We start from the raw sequence: 19,578 nt of genomic DNA, 5'->3' as shown, positions 1-19,578 counted from the left end.
TCGTTACGGCAGTGCTGCTGGAGGTAAGCTTAAGATGGGATGTAAAACTCAGGCCCTGATCAATTATGGTCATTAAAAGATTTGATTCCATGGCACCGTTCACAAGAGTTGGAGTGTTGGACGTTCCCCAACTTTGGTAATTGCCAACCCTGCCAGCCTAAATTCCCCCTGTAGCTTCAGTGGGTCTTCCCTCTCCATCTTAAACACCATTGGGCAGTTCTGCTGTCACAGTGCAGGGGCCACCTCAGAAGTGGATGATCCCACTGTTCACACGATGTGAAGTATTTGGGGACCTGTCTAGCTGAGAGACACTATACACATGTATCATTATGTCTTTATCATCTAGAGACTGCGGAAGGGATGCTGCCAGATATGATATCTGGGAAGGGAAAGTATGAACAGAAAAGCAGACACATTATCCTAGACAAAAGAACCATCTGTTTATTCCGGATGCTGGCAGAGCAAATTCACATTTCAGAATAAAACAGAGCAGGATCTCCCATGAAGCCATCCCACAGAAACAATCCAAGGGGACAGATGCCTTAGAAATACCAGGCACGGCCAATGAAATGCACTGAGGTGTGCCCACCTCTCTGTATGGTAAAAACCAAGTTAGCTTTTCATCCATTTAGCTGTGGAGCACCTCTAGGGTGGACATGTGTCGACGCCAGTTGGAGAAGTGGGTCAGACTAGATGACCACAATGGTCCCTTTTGACCTTCAAATCTATGATTCTATGATTTATAAAAATGAATAGAACTACCAAGGATGATGCAATCCCTAAATAACGTCATTGCTCACAGGTGCCACAAGGTGGCAGCACAGCCACTGACTCCAGTAGCAAAATATTCTCCCAGTGAATTCCTACCAGAGTAAAACAGCAACATCAGGAAAGCTGAGGGCTCCAGAGATGTGTGAGGGACTGATGAACTCCAGGTTCAACAAACCTCAGTGCAATACATACAATGCAATAGCCCCAAATGGCTCCAGGAGCGCTGGGCGGCGAGGGGGTGTCAGTCAGTTTCCTCCAATGTAACTGCTCCCCAGAGGATCTGTATGGTTTTTGTTTCTATTACTTGATTTTAATTGTGAGTGTATTTTTCAAAAAATAAAACACCAGGTGCTGGATGTGAAGTTCAGTTGCAAAGAAGAAGAACCCACAATTAAACTCCATCCGGTTTTACTCCAAATGGTGGCTGCACTGTGGGGAGACACTTCCCAACCAGTCTGGGAATGGGGGGTTTGGCTACCACGGGCCAACGGGAAAGCTATACGTCATCTTTTGATAACTGAAGCTAGTACAGACTGCTGAGATCCAGCCTCTTAGCCCCTGGATTAGAAGGACCTGGACACAGGATTAGGTGCTTCTATTTTTGAATTGCGTTCAGCAACAACAGGCCCATCCACACAAGGTTTGGGGAAAGGATTTGATCTGAGACAACTAATTCCCGCTGACAAGTGATCGGGGCTTAGCAGATTCTTACGAGCCCAAGGTGATAGATTCACCCCAACAGCCACAGACAGAGGGTGCTGGATTAATTGGTGGAATGACCAACCCAGCATAAGCCTCTGCTGGTCATAAAATCCCGCCCAATGAGTTGTTTTCAGCAATGCCACGCTGCAGTTTGGAGGGCAGTAGAGTCTGTTTGCGCTGACTGTAATTACAGTTTATAAGGAGTGTTTCTGGTGTCACAGCTCGAGCAGACTGGCTGCTGGGTGAGATGTATTGTCCAGGGTGTCATGAGTCACTGGCAAAGCACTCAGAAAGCTGCTCTTTGCGATATTTCAACGGCGCACGTATGTAGCAATCAAGTCACCCACCACTCACACAGCTACCTCTGGAGTGGAATGTGCCAGCAATGCTACGCCACCGTTTAGGACAGGAAGTGGAGTGATTTACAGTAGAAACTCAAGTTACAAATGCCTCGGGAATGGCGGTTGTTCGTAACTCTGGAATATTCGTAACTCTGAACCAAACGTTATGGCTGTTCTTTCAAATGTTTACAGTTGAACATTGACTTAATTCAGCTTTGAAACTTTACAATGCAGAAGAAAAATGCTGCTTTTGACCATCTTAATTTAAATGAAACAAGCCCAGAAACAGTTTCCTTCCCTTGTCAAATCTTCCTTTTTAAAACTTGCCCTATATGTTTTAGTAGTTCACATTGAACACAGTACTGTTCTGTATATATTTTTTTGTCTTTGCTGCTGCCTGAGTCTGTGTTTCCAGCTCCAATTAAAGTGTGCGGGTGACTGGTCAGTTCATAATCTGGTGTTTGTAACTCTGAGGTTCTACTGTAGGCAGTTGAAATGCCAGGGGGAATTTCAGTTGATCAAAATACGATTGCCTGAAATGGAATTTAGTAAGAACAGGGCTAATGCTATATGTTTAACGAGCATTCCCCTTTTGGGGCCAGGTTAGCTGAAAGACAGCAGCGAAGTGCCCCACAGCACCACCCTATGACACTCTGGTCAATCCTGGCTCAAAGGGAATCAGTGACACCTCGTCCTGCAGCAGCTTGGGGTACCCTGAAGATCTAACTAGAGACCCAGCAGTGCTTTGCTTGCGATCTGACAAGCTCGAGACGGTATTAATGACCAACACCGAGGCTGCTGGACCCCACAGGTGCTTTTAAGAGTGACAAGATCAACTGTTGTTACTGGTTTGTGGCTGCGTTGGAAAGTCAGCCTTGGAAGAGAGCACAAGGAATCAGTCTGCATCTCTGAATCACTATCTACCTGCTGGGTTTCACACTACACCAGTCACCATCCTGGAATCTGAGTAACAAAAGTAAACACTCCAGCCTCTGCTGAAATAAAATCCGTTGGGGATGGAGCTGTAAGCAGTGGAGGCTATGCTGCATCCTACACGTCTTCTGTTCTGTTCCACAAGCCATCTGCCTCTCCTGCTTTCAGCATCTGTACGCTTCCAAACAGGTTCAGAAGAAAGTTTCCTGCGCTGCGGGAGGGGAGACACAGCTCAGGGGGTCTCCTTGTCAAAGCAGCATTTGGCCACTGCACATTTTTCTGAGAGTTTTAATTGGTTGAGATTCTTGGCGCAGGATCATACCTTCCTCAGCGTTTCCTGCAGTGTTGATGTAGCCGAGTAAGTCCCAGGCTATTAGAGAAACAAGGTGGGTGAGGTAGTATCGTTTATTGGACCAACGTCTGTTGATGAAAGATATAGGCTTTTGAGCGTACAGAGCTCTTCCTCTTTCACAGACGTTGGTCCAATAAACGATATTCCCTCACCCACCTTGTCTCTCATCTGCTTTTGGGAGCCTCAAAATTATCAGTGATAACAATAAACAGCTCCCATGAAATCCTGGTTTTACCCACGACCTTCTGTCCCCTCCAAACCCTCTGCCGGGTGGGTCAGCACGTTTTGCTCGTGCTGCTCTCTGGTGGAGATGGACACGCGGCGCAGCATGTCCCGGGCACGCTGGGGGGGCACCACCTGCTTCCAGTGTGGGGCTGTTGTGTCCAAACATGCCAAACCCACAGAAAAAAACACAGAAAGGGGGCTCGTTTTTGGCTTAATTGGCTTGTGAGTTGCTTGTTGGCTAGTTTCTGGCTTGTAGCTTGTTGTTCTTTTGTTTGATCTGCTCCCAGCAAGCAGGGGCAAGGTGGGGGGGGAGCGTCAGGGGTGCACAGCGGGCCCACCCCAGTCCCAGACTGCAGGCCGGGGGATCTAGTCACAGAGCGTTGGGGTTCTCAGGGCCTGGCTCGTTTTGAAATGGGATTCGCTTGAGTTCTGGCTAATTGTGACAGTCGGGGGCTTATTTACCGCGTGAATGTTGGCAACTGTGGTTGTGCCCGTTGGGGTGGAGCTGGGGGGCACGGCCGGGCGGGGCCGGCTGCTCCGAGCTGCCCGGGGCTTGGGGGCAGACCAGGGCTCGGGGCTGGGGCAGGGCAAGTCCCTGGGCTGCTGGGGGCGGCTGGGGGGGGCGGGGGGCACTAAGGGGGGCGCTGGCTGTGGTTGTTTTATTCCTGGAGCTGTCACCACACGACACAAGCGTTAATTCCTGGCGACTCCAGGCCCCCCCGGGCGGGTTGGCAACCGCAGGTGGGGGGGGATGGCCGGGGGGGGGCTCAGTGGAGCAATGGGGGGACAGGGGGAGGGTTGAGGGGGGAGGACGGGAGGGGAGGGGCAGAGGCGGGTTCGGGGGAGGGGCCGGAGGTCGGCGCTGGGCTCGGGGGGGGGGACAAGGCCCCGGCCCAGCGCTTAGGAATTAGGCCCCGGCTCCCCTCCCCCACCCTGCGGCCCTGTCCCACTAAGGCCACTCCCGTCCCAATGCGCATGCTCCACACCGCACGCCCGCGGTCCCGCCCAATGCGCATGCGCCAAGCCCCTTCCCCGGCCCCCAGCGCGCACGCGCCCGGCCCCACCCCTGCCAATCACGCCGGGGCTCCCCCTCCGCGCGGGGTGACGTGCCCCGCCGCAAGCCAATCGCCGCCCTCGCTTCCCGTGCGCGCTGGCGTCACAAGGGGCGGCTATATAAGCAGGCGGCGCCAGTCCCGCCCCCTTGACACGGTCTCGAGCTGCCGCAGCGAGAGCATCACCCTCCTGAGAGAGACCCGCTCGAGCCGCTGCCGCCCGCCCTGCCCGGCCTCCGCCGCCCGCCCGCTCCCGCCGCCGCCTCCACCGAGGGAAGGGAAGCGTATCGTATGTCCGCTATCCAGAACCTCCACTCCTTCGGTGAGCGCGCGGGGGGGCCGGCCGGGGGGGGGGGCGCGCGGGGGGCGGGGCCTGGCGCGCGGGGCGGGGCCTGGCGCGCGGGGGGGGCCGCGAGGGGGCCCCTCCCCTGCGGCGGGGGAACGGGGGGGGAGGGGCCGCTCAGTGGCGCAGTTACAATTCCCCGGATCGCTGCGTCAGCGGCAGGGGCGGGGCCTTGCCGAGACAGACGCGGCCGCCGCCCAATCGCGAGCGCGGTTCCGGCGGCGGGGGGCGGGGCTCGCGGTGGCGCAACGCCCGGGGCGGGGCGGGGCCCGGCTGACGCGCGCGCTCTCGCCCCCAGACCCCTTTGCTGATGCAAGTAAGGGTGATGACTTGCTCCCTGGCGGCACTGAGGACTACATCCATATAAGGATCCAGCAGCGCAACGGCCGCAAGACCCTCACCACGGTCCAGGGCATCGCGGATGACTACGATAAAAAGAAACTGGTGAAGGCCTTCAAGAAGGTGGGGGCTGCGGGGGGGGGCACCGGGCAGGGAGGGAGGGGCTGCCTGGGGGCGGGGGCTGCCCGGGGGGGGGTTATCGTGCACTGGGTGGGGCTGCCCGGGGGGGGCGGATATTTTACCTGGTTGGGGGGGGGGCTGCCTGTGGGGGGTGTTACTGTGCGGTGATGGGGGCTGCCTGGGGGGGCGGATATTTTACCTGGAGGGGGCTGCCGGGGGGGGGCACCGTGCAGTGAGGGGGGGGCTGCCTGGGGGGTGTGTGGATATTTTACCTGGTGGGGCGGGCTGCCCGGGGGCGGGTTACTGTGAAGTGAGGGGGGGGCTGCCCGGAGGGGTTACTGTGCACTGGGGGGGGTCTTTTATTGGAGTTTCGGGGGGGTGAAGCTTGAATGCTTCCAAACTAATGGGGGTCAAAGTGTTTTGCGCTGACTGAGGGCACATGAGGATAAATATTGGCTGCGGAGCTGCTGTTAGTCTCCAGTCTCTGAGATGTCCAGATACAAACCTTTTTAAAAAATAAAAAAAAATCCTGAGTGCCAGGAACAGAACCAAGTCCATCGAATCCTTCCTGTGTTTCCGTGTGGAAAGATGACCTTTTGTGGGGTGTGCCTGGCTTCCTGCATCGCGGGGCAGGCCGACACCTGACTGCACTGCATGGTTGGCAAAACGTGATTTTTCTGCTTGTAGAAATTTGCTTGCAATGGTACTGTGATTGAACACCCGGAATATGGAGAAGTGATTCAGCTGCAAGGTGACCAGCGCAAGAACATATGCCAGTTCCTCATCGAGGTATGACCTTCCCTTCTAGAACTGGTGCTCCAGAACTTAGCAGATCGTTTACTGTTTATCACCCTTACTGTAATTTCTTTATAATTGAGGAGATGCCTCCATATGCTGTGGTTTAATGAGCTGTTAGTGTTGGGTCTAGTACTTCCTCCTACCAAAAGGTAGAATAAGAATCAGAAGAGGGGGGTGGAGAGGTACTCAGTAAATAAATTACCTGCATTTTTCTCAAACTGTGTATTGATGATCTTGTTTTTCTGGGGACTCAACCTAGTTCTTGAAGTTGTAGCTTTGTGTTTCCTTGGTGATGGGAGCTTTGGAAATTTGCCTGTGTCCTACTTAGGCATTATCTGAATGTCAGAAGTCCACCAGGTTAGTGTTCTGTAAGGCATGGTCATGTCTCCTTTTTTTTCTTCACAGATTGGTCTGGCTAAAGACGACCAGCTGAAGGTCCATGGGTTTTAAGTGCCTGTGGATCTCTGACGCTTTAAGTGAGAGGACTGCCTTGCGATGAGTAAAATCCCATTCTGTCCCTTGTCATAAGTTTAAAGCCAGCTGGATTGTGTAATGTAACCATCTGAAGTCCGCTGTTTAGTCTGGACTAGTAGTGTAACTCAGCGATGTAATAAACTGGCAAGAGCCATGCTGTCTCGTCTTGCTGTCCCTCATTTAAACCGAGGTAAATCAGGCAGTGTCCAGCCTGAAGCTAAAAATAACCAGAAGTTTGTGTTAAGTCCAGGGACTCAACATGTCTGTCCAGAGACTGTCTGAATCTCTCTTCAGTCCAGCTTCCTTTCCATTTAAATGGACTTTAATACTTGAGGTGCCTGTTGTGGTCCTACATTGCATGAGGCACCAAACATGAGCTGTGACACTGAATGGGGAAATAGCATCCTGTAGGCAGGGCCTGCTTCTGGAGGTGTCAAGGTCTGGCTACAAACTGACTGACCAAGAAGAGTAACTGAAGAAATCTGCCTTAGGAGATACCTGGAAGAAGGGCTTCTCCAAGGCTGAATGTCTCGACCTCAGGCCAAGTCAGCTGTTGGTATCATTAAACCCAAAGATACGGGAATAGAGTGCTCAAAGGAAACATTACCTTGGGTTAAACTTTTGACAAGGGATCAATTTTGGATCATTGTAGCTAGAGCTGCAGAGCTTACATGTTACTAGTAACTGCTGCCCAATGCCCTGTGAAGCAACAGATTCTTCGTTTCAGTTTTAATGTTGTATGTAATGTATTTAAACCCTTATTTAAATAAAAATGGTTTTCAAAAACATCTGTCTGGTGGATTCAATTTCCTGTTTGAGCCCGAGGGTCTCTAGTTGCTGCTGTCTAAATTTGGGGCCGTATGTACCATATGCTAGTCAAGCTAATTGGCTTGCTCTACTGGGGGTGGGAAATGACCCTTGAGAGGTGACTTATCAAAGTCCAGTTGGCTTCCTTTGTTGCATCTGCTCCCATAGCACTCCACAACCATCAAACAACCTCCCATTGCTAGGACTGGGAGTAACAGACCTTGACACTGCACACAAGGTGGATCTTTAATTGGACCAGCTTCTGTTCACCTTGTATTGGGGTGACACGGAGCCCCTTTCCCAGACCTGAGAGGGGCTCTTTGTAAGTGCAAAACTTTTCACCCACAGAAGTTGATCCAATAAAGGATTGTCTCACCCGCCTTGTAGACAGACCAACAGTTAAAACAACGCTGGGAAGTGACCCTAAGTCAGACAGGAGCTTTGAAGCAGTTCCCCTAGTGAGTAGGGGAGGGCATGTCCCTCGACAAGCAAATGAGGGCTCTGCTGTGCCGAGCCTCAGCCAGGCTGTTCGGTGATCTCACGCTAGTCAGTACAGTGTGCGTGGGCCTCGGCAGGCAGGCGCCGTGGCGGTCAGTACGGTGTACGTGGGCCTCGGCAGGCAGGCGCCACGGCGGTCAGTACGGTGTACGTGGGCCTCGGCAGGCAGGCGCCACGGCGGTCAGTACGGTGTACGTGGGCCTCGGCAGGCAGGCACCACGGCGGTCAGTACGGTGTACGTGGGCCTCGGCAGGCAGGCGCCACGGCGGTCAGTACGGTGTACGTGGGCCTCGACAGGCACCACGGCGGTCAGTACAGTGTACGTGGGCCTCGGCAGGCAGGCACCACGGCGGTCAGTACAGTGTACGTGGGCCTCGGCAGGCAGGCGCCACGGCGGTCAGTACGGTGTACGTGGGCCTCGGCAGGCAGGCGCCACGGCGGTCAGTACGGTGTACGTGGGCCTCGGCAGGCAGGCGCCACGGCGGTCAGTACGGTGTACGTGGGCCTCGGCAGGCAGGTGCCGTGGAAATACAGCTGTAGTCGCGCATGGTTTTGGAGGAAAGAAATGCATTGAACCAATAACTGCAAGCTGCAATATGAGCCTTGCCTTCCTGTTTCTATAGGCTGGTGTTTGTGCACCAACTTTATGCTGATTTAGCACAAAGCAATTACTTCCTCTTTCCTAATCTGTCCGCCAAAGTGGTGAACAGCGACTCGGCCTGTTGTGTTGGCCTCACCTCCTTCTTAGGATAGCGAATCCCGCCCCCTGTAAAGAATTGAGGCGGAAGCTTCCATTTAAAAGATGTTTACACCCACATGAGTACCATAAAGTGTCATCCTCCTGTACAGGCAGTGCGTTGGGACTTCACACCATTCCTGCTTTAATGAGGATCTGGTCCCTCGGCAGCCTGTTTTTTAGATAGCGGTCTAGTTACATGGTTCTTCCCGATTGTTAAATAGCATTACAAAATGATCTTCCTCCGCCTTTCCCCTGTGAGCAATCGATAGTCCCCGGCCATTGCTGTGCAAACATCTGGACACCCCTTCCCAGGGAGCTGCTCGGATGGGATTTCTGTGAAAAGTTAGTGAGCCCTGCGGGGGCTACTGCCTTAGCCCATACGGGATTGAGTGGGAATTTCCTCCTACCATCCCCACTGCGTTAACTCAACCTCAATACTGTAGTGAGGTCAAAATGTGGCAGCCATGTTTGTAGTGTTGAATTGTTAGTGTGGACAGAGGCCTGAGTTAATAGGCTGACCATGTAGTGTGATATGCGGTGTAACTAGCCATGTTGGTCCTTTTCCCAGACCTGCAGAGGAGCTGTGTGGCTTGAAAGCTTCTCACCAACAGAAGTCGGTCCAATAAAATAAACTTGCCCACCTTTGTTGTAATCAGCAAAAATCTTGGAGTTGGTTAGTGGTGGCTTGTGGGTGTGTCTAATACAGACCTGCTCAGGAATGCGGCTTGAAGCTTAGCTGGAGCACAATGAGTTTTATATAAGGGTGAAAGGCTCTTTTGGTGAGTGGAGGAAGAAGTGTTCCAGGGTTAGACATCTGCCAACAGAGTGCAAAAGCTAGAGAGGATTTACCATAATGGATCAGAACACTGCCTGGCTCGGCCCGGCAAGTGCCTCACACCACTGAGGAGGGATGTAACCTGAAAGGAGAGGGAGAAAGATGGAGGTTGTGTTGGGGGTGGTGGCAGAGTTGGGAGCTGTCTGCTTTTTGCCTGACTTTTTTGTTTGTTAAATTACAGCCATGTCTGACTGGCTTCCCTGAAACAGCCTTTGATGTCAGACCTATTTTCCCGGTGGAGCGCTCTGCCTGCTTTACAAACCTCTCCTGAGAGCTTGGCTACAGTTACACACAGCAGCAGGGAATCTCTTACAAAAGCAGGGAGTTAGAACAATGACTTTCTGTTCCTAGGGGAATGGTGTGTGCGTGGGCCAGGATTGAAAAAGGGGCAGGAGATGTTCATCAAGGGCTGGGAGGGTCTTCACTCACTCAGCTGCACCTGTGCACAAAATCAGTGTGATGCTATAGCCACCTCTGTGCCCTGTGCTTTAATTGATGGAACAGCAGAAGGATATTCTCATGCTAAAGTGAAGAGAGGTTGGGAGCATCTGATGCCTGCAGATGCCTGGCAGCTTTGTTGCTTGTCCTGCCTTGTGAGCTCCCCGCAATGCAGAGCTTAGCGAGCACTGAGAGGCTAAAGGCCTCCTGGAGTCGGGGAGAAGGACTCTCAGCCAAGTTTAAGTAACTTTTATGTATTAAAATAGATCTAGGACCATCACCAGTGTTAAACTGCAGCTGGGAGTGTGGTGGAATGATGAACATAGCTCTGGTTCCCTTCCCTCTGCCACTGCGAGCTGAGTCAGGAAAGCGTAGTCTGAAGAAAAGCTCGGCGTAAGCTCAATGGCTTGTCTCACCAATGGAAGTTGGTCCAAGAAAAGAGATGACCTCCCTGGGCCTCACGAGGCTACAACAGTGCGTCTTTTAACCTTCGTCCCTCAGCGGCCCTGCCTGTGGCTGGAGGAGGAGACCTGCCTAGGGGAGCTCTAAGGCTCTGCCAAGTACAAAGGGTGGGAGCTGTTTTCCTGAGGTTGGGAAATGGGATATTTCACATGGTAGAAACTTGACTGCACAAGTGTGAAATCAGGTGTCCCAGAGACCCAACCTCAAGCCGAGGTGGCCACATGAGAGTAATGTATGGCTGCTAGACGTGAACATCAGGCAAATGGCTACCTGTTACTAATAACCCCTTCCAGGGAAAAAACCTCTGAGCTAGGGCCCTTGTTAACACTGCTCCCTGATCTATAAAGAAGGCATAGAAGGTCTTTTCACCTTTAGAAATGCAGGTCTTTCATGAGGTGGAGAGGAGTGATATTAACCAGGGCTGCTTAAAACTCTGGCTCAGATCCTGGCCTTATTTAAATCAATGGAAGTTTTGCCATTGATCCCCCCTGGACCAGGTTTTCAATCTGTTTTAACCACTAATGAATTTATGGCAAGGGAAAAAAAGTCTTTGTCGGAGATTTGATGGTCTTCAGTTAATGAAAATCCCTGCGCTTCCCGAGAGAGTTGCCAGCAAATGAGAGGAGGGCTGACTTCATGTTTTAAAGTTAAAGAACCAATCAAGAAGGAAATCTCTTTCCAGGCCTCCCACTAGTCATAACTATACCAGAACGTGCATCAGCCCAATTTTAATTATTTCCAAACAAGCCCCACAACCCCCCTTCGCAGGTAAACAAAACGGGTATAGAGAGACACTGGTCTGAGTCCCGTGTGGACGCTCTTATTCCTGTATAAGGGGCTTTTTTTTGGTTTAGTTTGAACCCCTTCCCAAGTGACATTGTTTCCCCTTTAGACAAGGCCTTAGTCATTGGCTGCAGTAGTGCTGTTGGAACACAAGAGGGAGCCACTTGCACACCAGAAGAGAGTAACTGGGGGACTTGATTTTCACACCCTACGCCTGGGAGAGGGACCCGGCTGGCTGCTTTTGCCACCAAGGGCCTCTGGGAACTCACCAAACAGGGACAGTGCAGGTAGCCAAATATTTACTCACCTGCTGATGAACCAAGGGGAAATAAGGAGCACACGCCCGTGGACCACTCCTCAGATGCACCGGGACTTTCCAGTGAAAATTGACAGCGTGGGTGACAGCAGCACTTGAGTCAGATCAGCGGAAAGGCTCATTTAGCCCAGATCGGCGGCATTAGGGGCCGATAATTGCAGAACAATTTGTTTGTGTTGCCTGTAGGAAGTGCTCCAGGGAGCAAGGCATCGATTGGGGCGAAGCATTAGCACTTGATACCTTCCCGGCCACTCAGATCCTGTTTGTCCTGGGAGCCAAACGGGAAGGATTTTGTTTAAAGAATATTTGCGCTGCTCGGAGCCTGTTTTGAATGTGGCCAACTCCAGATGAGTTGGGGGGCAAGCTGAGAACCTCCCAGAATGCACCTAAGCCCATGGAAGTATCCTTGGCCACTAGCTACCCAGCGATACCTGAGTTAGCTTGGCACATCAGAGGACTTTCTTCCTGGCCTTAGCCATGGTCAGCTCACGTCTTAATGCACAGGGAGGCCAGCTTCGGTTCCCAGGTCTTTGTTTCACCCTGGAAAAGAGGCTTCATCTCCCTGTGTTCTTCAGTGAGGATAACGATCCCGCCCCACCTCAGAGGGGCCGGGTGACGTCTCTCATCTTTCCCCTATATCTTAACCCGATCCCTTTTCACAGCACCCGGCTCTGGCTGCACCCAGCATAGCAGCTGGATCTGTCTCCAGTCTTTAGTTTAAATGAGCGCCAAATCCAGCGGTTGCTGACACGCTCGGTCACACTCCAGGTTACTGTCATGCCTTGCAAACACCATGGAAATGGGGAAAGTGCTCTGAGAACTGGTACCATATCAGTCCTGGGAGCAGAGCAGAGACGTGCATCAAGACAAATGCTCCATTCAGAATATTGCCTCCCATGTCCTGAGTCTGCCTGGAGCTTTTCTCCCTAATCCCCCCTAATTAACACACCCCCCCAATCCCAGGTGTCCCTGACAAGTTCCCTCAGCCCCATCCTGGTGTTTTCCCTGCCACATGGGATGTGTGTGCCGGGGCCGCTAGTCTGGGATCCTGGCTCCAGAGAGGGCTACTGCCAGAGACTGGGTCGTCAGAGAGGGAAAGTCTCTGCACAGCGTGAGACCTGCTGGGTGAAGTCCTGCTGATGGGATGTGACAGACCCTGGAGGGATGTGTGATCCAGGCCCCGTTCAGTCCCATATCCCCGGTTTGCAGAGAAGGGAGACGTGACTCTCACCCCAGGTCACTGGTAGAGCTGGGAGGAGAACTAGTTCTCCTGGGTCCCCACCCGCTGCCCTACCCTTTAAGGATTGGGGTGTCAAATCAGCTCCGACTGCAGGTCTTAGCAGCCAAGCCTCTAATAGCCGGGTGGGGAATGACAGCAGTTCATGCACGTGGGCAGGGTTGCCAGCTGCGACCACTTGGTCTGTAACGTCTCCAGAATCCCAGACAAGCCTGGTCTCTGGCCAGGCCCCTTAGAAGGAGGGAGGAGGCCCTCAAACAGGCAAAACCCGGCCAATATTTTCCTCCTCCCGTGTGCACCAGCGAAGGGCCCTGTCCCAGCAAAGTGTGTGAACGCAGCCCGTGCCCAGAGGGGATGAGCCCGGCGCTGAAGAGCAGAGCCACGTGGCCCTGGGCTGTGGGCTGAGAACGAGCCCTGGCACGCAGGCTCTTAACGGCTCCTCCAGCTGGCATCTGGTGTTGAGCTGTTTCTGGGCAGGGGCTGAAGGATGCGTCTCCGCGGAGGACGGGGGAGGAATTCAGGCTAAACAAAGGCTTGTGGCAAAAAACAAACCCCAGCTCTGGTGGCGCAGCTGTGGGTGAAATCCTGCCCCCACCGAGTTCAAAGGGGCTTTGCGCTGAGTGGCTCCAGCCTTGGCCGAGTGGTCGGCCCCCTCCCGCTCTCCAGCGCAGCTCAGCTTCTCCGCACGCCCACCAGGCCTGCGCCGAACGAGAGCCAGGCCCAGCTGCTCCCTGAAATCTTGGCCTGGGCCCTGACCCATGGGAGCAGCGCGCGCGCGGCAGACCAGGGTGGCCCAACGGCACGTGTGGCCGTGGGGATGCTAAAAAGCAGCCGGCTCGCCGGGCGCAGGTGAGCCCAGGGCAGCATTGCCAACGCCAGGCTGTGTCCCTGGTCGTTTCAGGGCAGCCAGGCAGCGAGCGACTCCCCGCCTCCGGTGGCAGGTGCGTCCTGCGTCTGAGCCGGGCGCCCAAACGCCACTGCCAGGTGCCTGGCAGGGCTGGCTTGGGCATGGAGCCCCCCCCGTTTCACGCCCAGGCCACTGACTGGGCACAATGCAGGCCCAGCTGACACCCCGTGGGGCAATCACAGGCCATTTTCTCATGGGGCCGGTGCCCACATCCTACTGGCCCCACTTTCCCGGCAGCCTCAGCAGCGCGGCCGAGGCGTGACGGGGTCCCAGCGGCTGAGCCCCAGAACGGGCGGGAGGAAGGGAGCTGGGGAACGTGACACGCGGCCCGTGCGGTCACACACCTGCGGAGCACGCTGGGGCCCTCCCCCCAGCTGCTCCCTTGGTGATTAAGTGGCTGGGTGGCGGCTGTTGCACTGACCTGCGGGTGCTCTGCGGTTAGTGGGCTCCTGGGAACAGCTCCACGGGCTTCGCTCCGCGTCGATTCTCCAAACAGGCGCAGGGATGTAAGCGTGTGTCTCACCCCATTGATTGCCAGAGTCAACAGGCCGCCGGTGACAGCCCAGGGACAGGGCCGCCTTGAGTCCTTCAAAACTACCCTTTGAAAAGGTCGCTGGGGAATTAAAAACCCATCTAGGGCTGAGCCCCTCCCCCATCAGCTCCCATGGGTGCTCTGCCTCACAGGGAGATGAGACAAAAGGGTGCCCCGCCCTGCAGCTCCTCCCCGGCTGCCCTGTGTGGTGCTGGGGCAACGCAGGGGCTCCGGCGTGGTGGAGTCACGCCCAGCACAGACTGAAATCAGCAGGGGGCCGGTGGGTTTGTCCCTACGGGGTCCTGCAGCTGGGACCCATCCCGCACGTCACCCTAGTGCCAGCTAACCCAGCCATAGCGGAGCCGCGGGAGCCGGCGGGACCCACTTCTGGTGCCCCCAGACAACGTGCCTGCGGTGGGGGGGGGGGCTGCAGTAACAAACCCACTTCGTGGTTCACAGGCAGCAAAGCGGCCAGGGACGGGCGTGAGACTGCCAGGCATGGGGGCGCTGGGTATGAAAACAAGGGGATGCCCGAACGCCCCCCCCCCCCCATTGCATAACCCCCCTGTGTGTGAGCCCAGGGCACTAAGCCCAGCCCCCTCCGCTCGGCCTGCACACGCCAGCAGCCTGCCACAGGGGCCCGTGCGCCCGTCCCCACGCCACCCTGGGGCCCAAGCCAGACTGATGTGAGCTGGGCGGGGAGGGGCACAAGGATTCTGGTGCAATGCCTGGTCCCCGCCCGTGACCCGCTGCTCCCCGCAGTGCCTGGTGGGTGGGGGGCGTCGCCTCGCCCGCTCTGGAACGCGCCAGGCACGTGCGCCGCGCTGCCCTTTCACCGGGCGGGGGCTGGAGATCGGTGCCCGCGGACGCGCTGCCTGGTGCCAGTGGCACTCTGGGGTTGGCCACTAGGCAGCGCATGTTGGGGGGGGGGGGTGCTCCCCACTTTAGCCTTTGCCCAGGACACCTGGGTCTGTGCCGCTGAGTGGACACGTCACTGCACCCAGCCGAGCCAGGCCTGATGGCTCAGCTGAACCAGCCAGACAGGGAACCCGCTGATGGCCTGGCTCAGCTGGGCAGGACCAGGGCCCTGGGGTGGGTCCCTGTTCGGGCGGGGGGAACCCTGCACCTCTGACTGCCCCAATTCCCTGGCCCAGCCCTGGGGTGCTGGGTGGCTCAGGGAGGGGCAGTTCACCTGCCCAGGTGCCCCCTTTGCCGGGGAAACTGAGGCGCACTGGCTGGGGCGCTGCCTTTGCCTTTAGCTGGAAAGGCATCAGAGTGGCTCATACCTGGGATTAGCCATCAGGCCATCTAGGGGCTCGTCTGGCTCGGCCCCCACCGGCTGGGTGGCCTTTGCCCCCTCGCGCTGCCTCTTTTCTCAGCCATGGTTTGGCTGCTTTGCGGGCCAGCGCTTTGGGGTGGGGGGGAAGCATCCAGCACAATTTCCTCCCCCCCCCCCCGCAATACACATCTCACTGGGGGGGGGTGCTTGGGCCCCACGCTAATAGACACCCCCGCTCAAGAGAGCCTGGCCGCAGCCTGCCGGGCCTTTCGGGCTGGACCAGCCGAGCTGAATGACGTGCAGTGCCCCCCCCCCCCCCCAATGGAGCAGGGCATATGGCCTGTGACACACATGGTACAGCCAGAGGAGGCGGGGTTGGGGAGCTGGAAGGCGGGGCTTCTACCCAGGGGGGTGGAGCCTAGCCCCCTGCACCACCTTTAAAAAGCAGGGGCTTGTCACCTGGCACGACAGAGGTGAAAATCTACCCCGAGGTGACACCTGATTCCTGCGTCTGCTCGTGGCTGCCGGACTCCAGCAGGTGAGACCGCTGGGGGGGCCCTGTGCGCGATGGGGAGTGGGGGGGGTGCTAATGATTGGGGGGAGCTCACAGATCTGGGACTCGCCTGCAGCTGGGCGTCTTGTGCCACCCGCCGCTGCTAGGGTCTCCTTTAGCTCATCTCCCACGAGTGTGTCCCTGGTCCCTCCACCCCAGCTACCTGTCACTGGCTCCACTGTCAACTCTCCAAGGCCCTCGGTCTCCGGCCGGGTCACGGCGGGTGTGAAATCCTGCTGCTGGGGCAAAGGGGGGGTGGCGCTGAGCACAGCTCCTCTCCCCCGCATGCCAGGGGCTGGTTGTGTCACACATAGTACCTGGCCCGTGCCCCTTGGTAGGGCAGAAAATGGCACCGGCATACGCTGTTAGCTGCAAAGGCCGAGACGGGCCAGGCCTGGCAGCTCGTTCCCAGGGACCAGCGCAGGCTCGGCCCCTGCAGCCCTCCCCACCCCCAAGTGCCTGCTGGCCGGCTCGTCCCTGGGGGCAGCCGACAATGGCCTTGTGCCCCCTTTGCCCGGTGCTGCCCTGACCAGCCCCGTCCCTGGCACGGTGTGAGTGGTTCAGCTATGGGTACCAAACCCCCCGCCCCTGTGCTAGTGTGGGAACTGGTGTGTGTGTGTGGGGGGGGACCCAGTGGGCCTGCGCGTGTCACGCCTGACACTATGGCGTTTGTTCGTACTCTGAAAGTCCCTGGCAGTGATCCGGGAGGGAGAGGGGGGGCCTGCCCTGAGCCTGACCCTGCCTGGAACAGCTAGGGCAGCGGGGGGGGGGGGGGGGGGTGTCCCTCTGCCTTGGGCAAACTCACTCCACTCTGCATGCCCCCCCCCATCAGGTGTGCATGATACCCGGCTGTGTTTGACCCACATATCACCGAGTCGGGGGGGTGGGGGGGCTCTGTCTGCACTGGCAGGGGTTGAGGGAGCAGGTTAAGGGGCCGGCTTAGGGCTTTGCCAGCTATAAGGCACAAAGCACAGGCTGGGGAGAGCCTTGTGCCGGGCCCAAAGTACCAGCGTGTCTCGAAGCACCCGCTGAGCGTGCCCTCGGCTGGGCGACCCGCCCTGGCTGGTGGGCACCAGCCCCCCCACCCCCCTTGAGTTCCCGGGGGGGCTGCTGCAGCAGGACGCTGTCCCAGCCCGGAGCAGGGCGCAGCACCAGCCCCCAGCAGCCCCGTCTCCTCCCTTGCAGCCATGAAAGGAGAGCTGTGCCTGCTGCTCGTTGTCCTTGCGACCCCCTGCCTCTCCCGGCCCGACACCCACCAGCTGGGCAGCGCGCCGGGCCCTGACGAGCGCAGGAGCAGCGGGACTGACCCTGGCCCTGTCCGGAGAGACTTGCTCGAGGCCCTGTCTCAGGACCAGAAGCTCCTCATGGCCAAGTTCCTGCCCCACATCTACGCAGGTAGGAGCCGCAGCGGGGCCAGCGCCAGGCACACGCCAATCCTGGCCCTTAAAGCCCGTTTGTAATTGGTGCCTGACCCCCCCCCTCCCACTTTTAAACCCGCTTGTATCACTCGCAGCTTCCAGCCTCCACTGATGGGCAGCCACCTCTGGGGTGGGACACGGCTGCTGTTCACACACCCCAGGATAGTTGGGCAGGGAACGTGGGGGATTCCACCCGACTGGATTGGTGCTGCGGGGGGTGGGCAGGTTGGCTGCCCCACCCCGGGGCTGCCGGGCTGCCGTTCAGCTCAGAGACCATTGGCCACTCTTGCCCTGGCCCTCACTGCTCTGGTTTCCATTCACCGGGGGGGGGGGGGGGGGAGAACAGGTGCCTGGGTTGTGCCTGAGGCCAGCCCCTCCCCACACAGCACTTTGGTGCAGCTCAGGGGGTGCCGCCAGCAGGCTCTGGCCAGGGGGCTAATTGGTGTCTCTGCTCCCACTCCCGGCAGAACTGGCAAACCGGGAGGGGCACTGGCACGAGGACGCTGCCCTGCGCCCCCTGCACGACCACGATTATCCCGGCTGGATGGACTTCGGGCGCCGGAGCCTGTCCGAGTCCGACGAGACCTCCTAGAGGAGCAGCGTCCCGCGTGGCTTGGCTCCGCCCTGCCCGCAGGGGTGGGGCAGCTGCAGGTTCCACCCTCTGGCACATATTTTTAAGTATGTCACACGTGACCTTGTCTTCAAAGCCCTTTGCTGCTGCTCACCAATAAACTCTACTCAGCAAACCCCTGTGGTGTGTGTTCTCGCTGCGCCATGAGCTAGGCCAGACAGGGGCCTGGCCTGAGGCCCCAGCAGGACACCTGGGTTCTGCCCCATGTCCCCTCCCAGGGCCTCACTCCCCCCAGGGGATGGGGCTGGACGAGCGGCTCAGGACACAGCTCTAGAAGGCAGCCAGCTGCTGCTCGTGCCGCTTCCCATACATCCCAGGCAGCCCCCGGCAGGGCACCACCCGCGCCCCAGGGACACCGATGGCGAGGCCGTCAGTCCCCCCGGGGTTTTTGCTCTCCCATGGAACCGGACGGAGCCCACTGTGGCCCTGGAACCTAGGACCGGCTGCCACCCAGAGACTCCCAGCCCGGGTTTGCTGCTGGGCGGGGATGGGGACGGGCAGCTCGCCCCACAGGCTCAGGGGGCAGCGAGCGACAGCGGGGGGGTGCTGGGGCTCAGGTAGCCATGGGCAGCCGGCCTTGAACCCAGGTAGCCATGGGCAGCTGCAAGGGCCACCTCCCCTCCGGCCACAGTCCCACTGCCCCACCTGAGGCCAAGGCATGGTAATTTATTCTGTTGAAGCCAGTGCTTCCTTCCCCTCCCCACCCTTCTGTTCACTTTAAAAATAAAGATGTGTGTGGGGGGGGGGAAGCTATAGCCAGAGAATCTCTCTTCCCCCCCCCCCCTTAATTAAAAAGCCAAGGCCCAGCCTGGGGCTCCAGTCCCCTCTACAGCCACAGGGTAGTGCCCTAGGGCTGGTGCCCTAGGGGACAGGTAATGCTGGGGGCGGGTGGAGTGAAGATGGGGAAGTCGAGGGGCTGTCAGAGGTTCCAGGCCTCAGGGGGGGAGAAGAGAAGAGACGGCAGCAGGGTGAGGTCTGGTCATGCTGCAGCTCCCTGGCCAGCCTGGGCCGGCAAGGCCTGAAGTGGAGAGGGAGGGTTGCTCCCGCCCCCAGCATAGGGCTCCACCCCGCCCCATTGCTTTCCATGCCCACTAGCCCTCCGTGTTCAGGACTCACTGGTCAAGCCCTGAGGCAGGAGACGGACTTCCAAAGAGCAGAGTGAGGGGTGAGAAAGCCCAACAATCCCATGACTCCAGGAGCTGGTGCTGAAGGAAAACACTTGCAAGAATCGTAATAAAATTCCCAGCGCTGGCCCCGCTTCTCCCTGGCCCTGGCTCCAGACGTGTGGACGATGCCAGAGCTCAGCTGCTGGGCCCGTCCTGTCAGGCTAACTGTGTCCGCTCAGGCCAGCTGTGAGCTCAGGCCCAAGCAACTGCAGAGCACGGGTGTGTGTGTGTGGGGGGGGGGGGGGGCGGCAATGCTTGCAGGGGTGTTTCAATCCATCCCTCCAAGCAGCCACCCGCACTGCAGGACGGCTCAGCAGGGGGAGCTGCTTTAGTCCGGGCCCCTGTGGGCGACACGAGCACAATCCTGCCCCCCTGCAGGTCCCTGCAGTGTTCACGTGGAGCAGGGCCTACATGCAGCACGGGGCAAGAGTGAGACAAGGGACCGGCCTTTGAAAGGCCACAACCGAGCAGCTGACCCCTGCCAACCCCCCCAGCCTCACCCCTGCTTTGCTAAGCCCATGGGGGCA

At 57.4% G+C, this 19,578-nt stretch overlaps 2 protein-coding genes across 3 annotated transcripts; both read left to right on the top strand.

The window, feature by feature from the left end:
* Positions 1–4,518: 4,518 nt before the first annotated feature.
* EIF1 (eukaryotic translation initiation factor 1) lies at positions 4,519–7,236 on the top strand. Its single transcript, XM_065577654.1, has 4 exons — positions 4,519–4,698; positions 5,018–5,181; positions 5,866–5,967; positions 6,382–7,236. The coding sequence occupies exons 1-4, from the start codon at positions 4,668–4,670 to the stop codon at positions 6,424–6,426; spliced, it is 342 nt and encodes a 113-aa protein (XP_065433726.1). The 5' UTR covers positions 4,519–4,667; the 3' UTR covers positions 6,427–7,236.
* A 156-nt stretch (positions 7,237–7,392) lies between these two features.
* LOC101945109 (gastrin/cholecystokinin-like peptide) lies at positions 7,393–18,520 on the top strand. 2 transcript variants are annotated; one of them, XM_024100789.3, is made up of 3 exons: positions 7,393–15,821; positions 17,022–17,231; positions 17,722–18,520. In XM_024100789.3, exons 2-3 carry the CDS (start codon positions 17,024–17,026, stop codon positions 17,844–17,846), a joined length of 333 nt encoding a protein of 110 aa, XP_023956557.1. In that variant the 5' UTR covers positions 7,393–15,821; positions 17,022–17,023; the 3' UTR covers positions 17,847–18,520. The 2 variants fall into 2 exon arrangements, with proteins under 2 accessions (XP_023956557.1, XP_065433727.1); XM_065577655.1 differs by lacking the exon at positions 7,393–15,821 and having other exon boundaries at positions 16,704–17,231.
* Positions 18,521–19,578: the final 1,058 nt, after the last annotated feature.

The sequence above is a fragment of the Chrysemys picta genome, chromosome 24 (genome assembly GCF_011386835.1).
Source record: "Chrysemys picta bellii isolate R12L10 chromosome 24, ASM1138683v2, whole genome shotgun sequence".
Lineage (NCBI taxonomy): Eukaryota > Metazoa > Chordata > Testudines > Emydidae > Chrysemys > Chrysemys picta.
The sequence above is the reverse complement of the archived record's forward strand: the minus strand, read 5'-3'. Positions and strand labels throughout refer to the sequence as shown.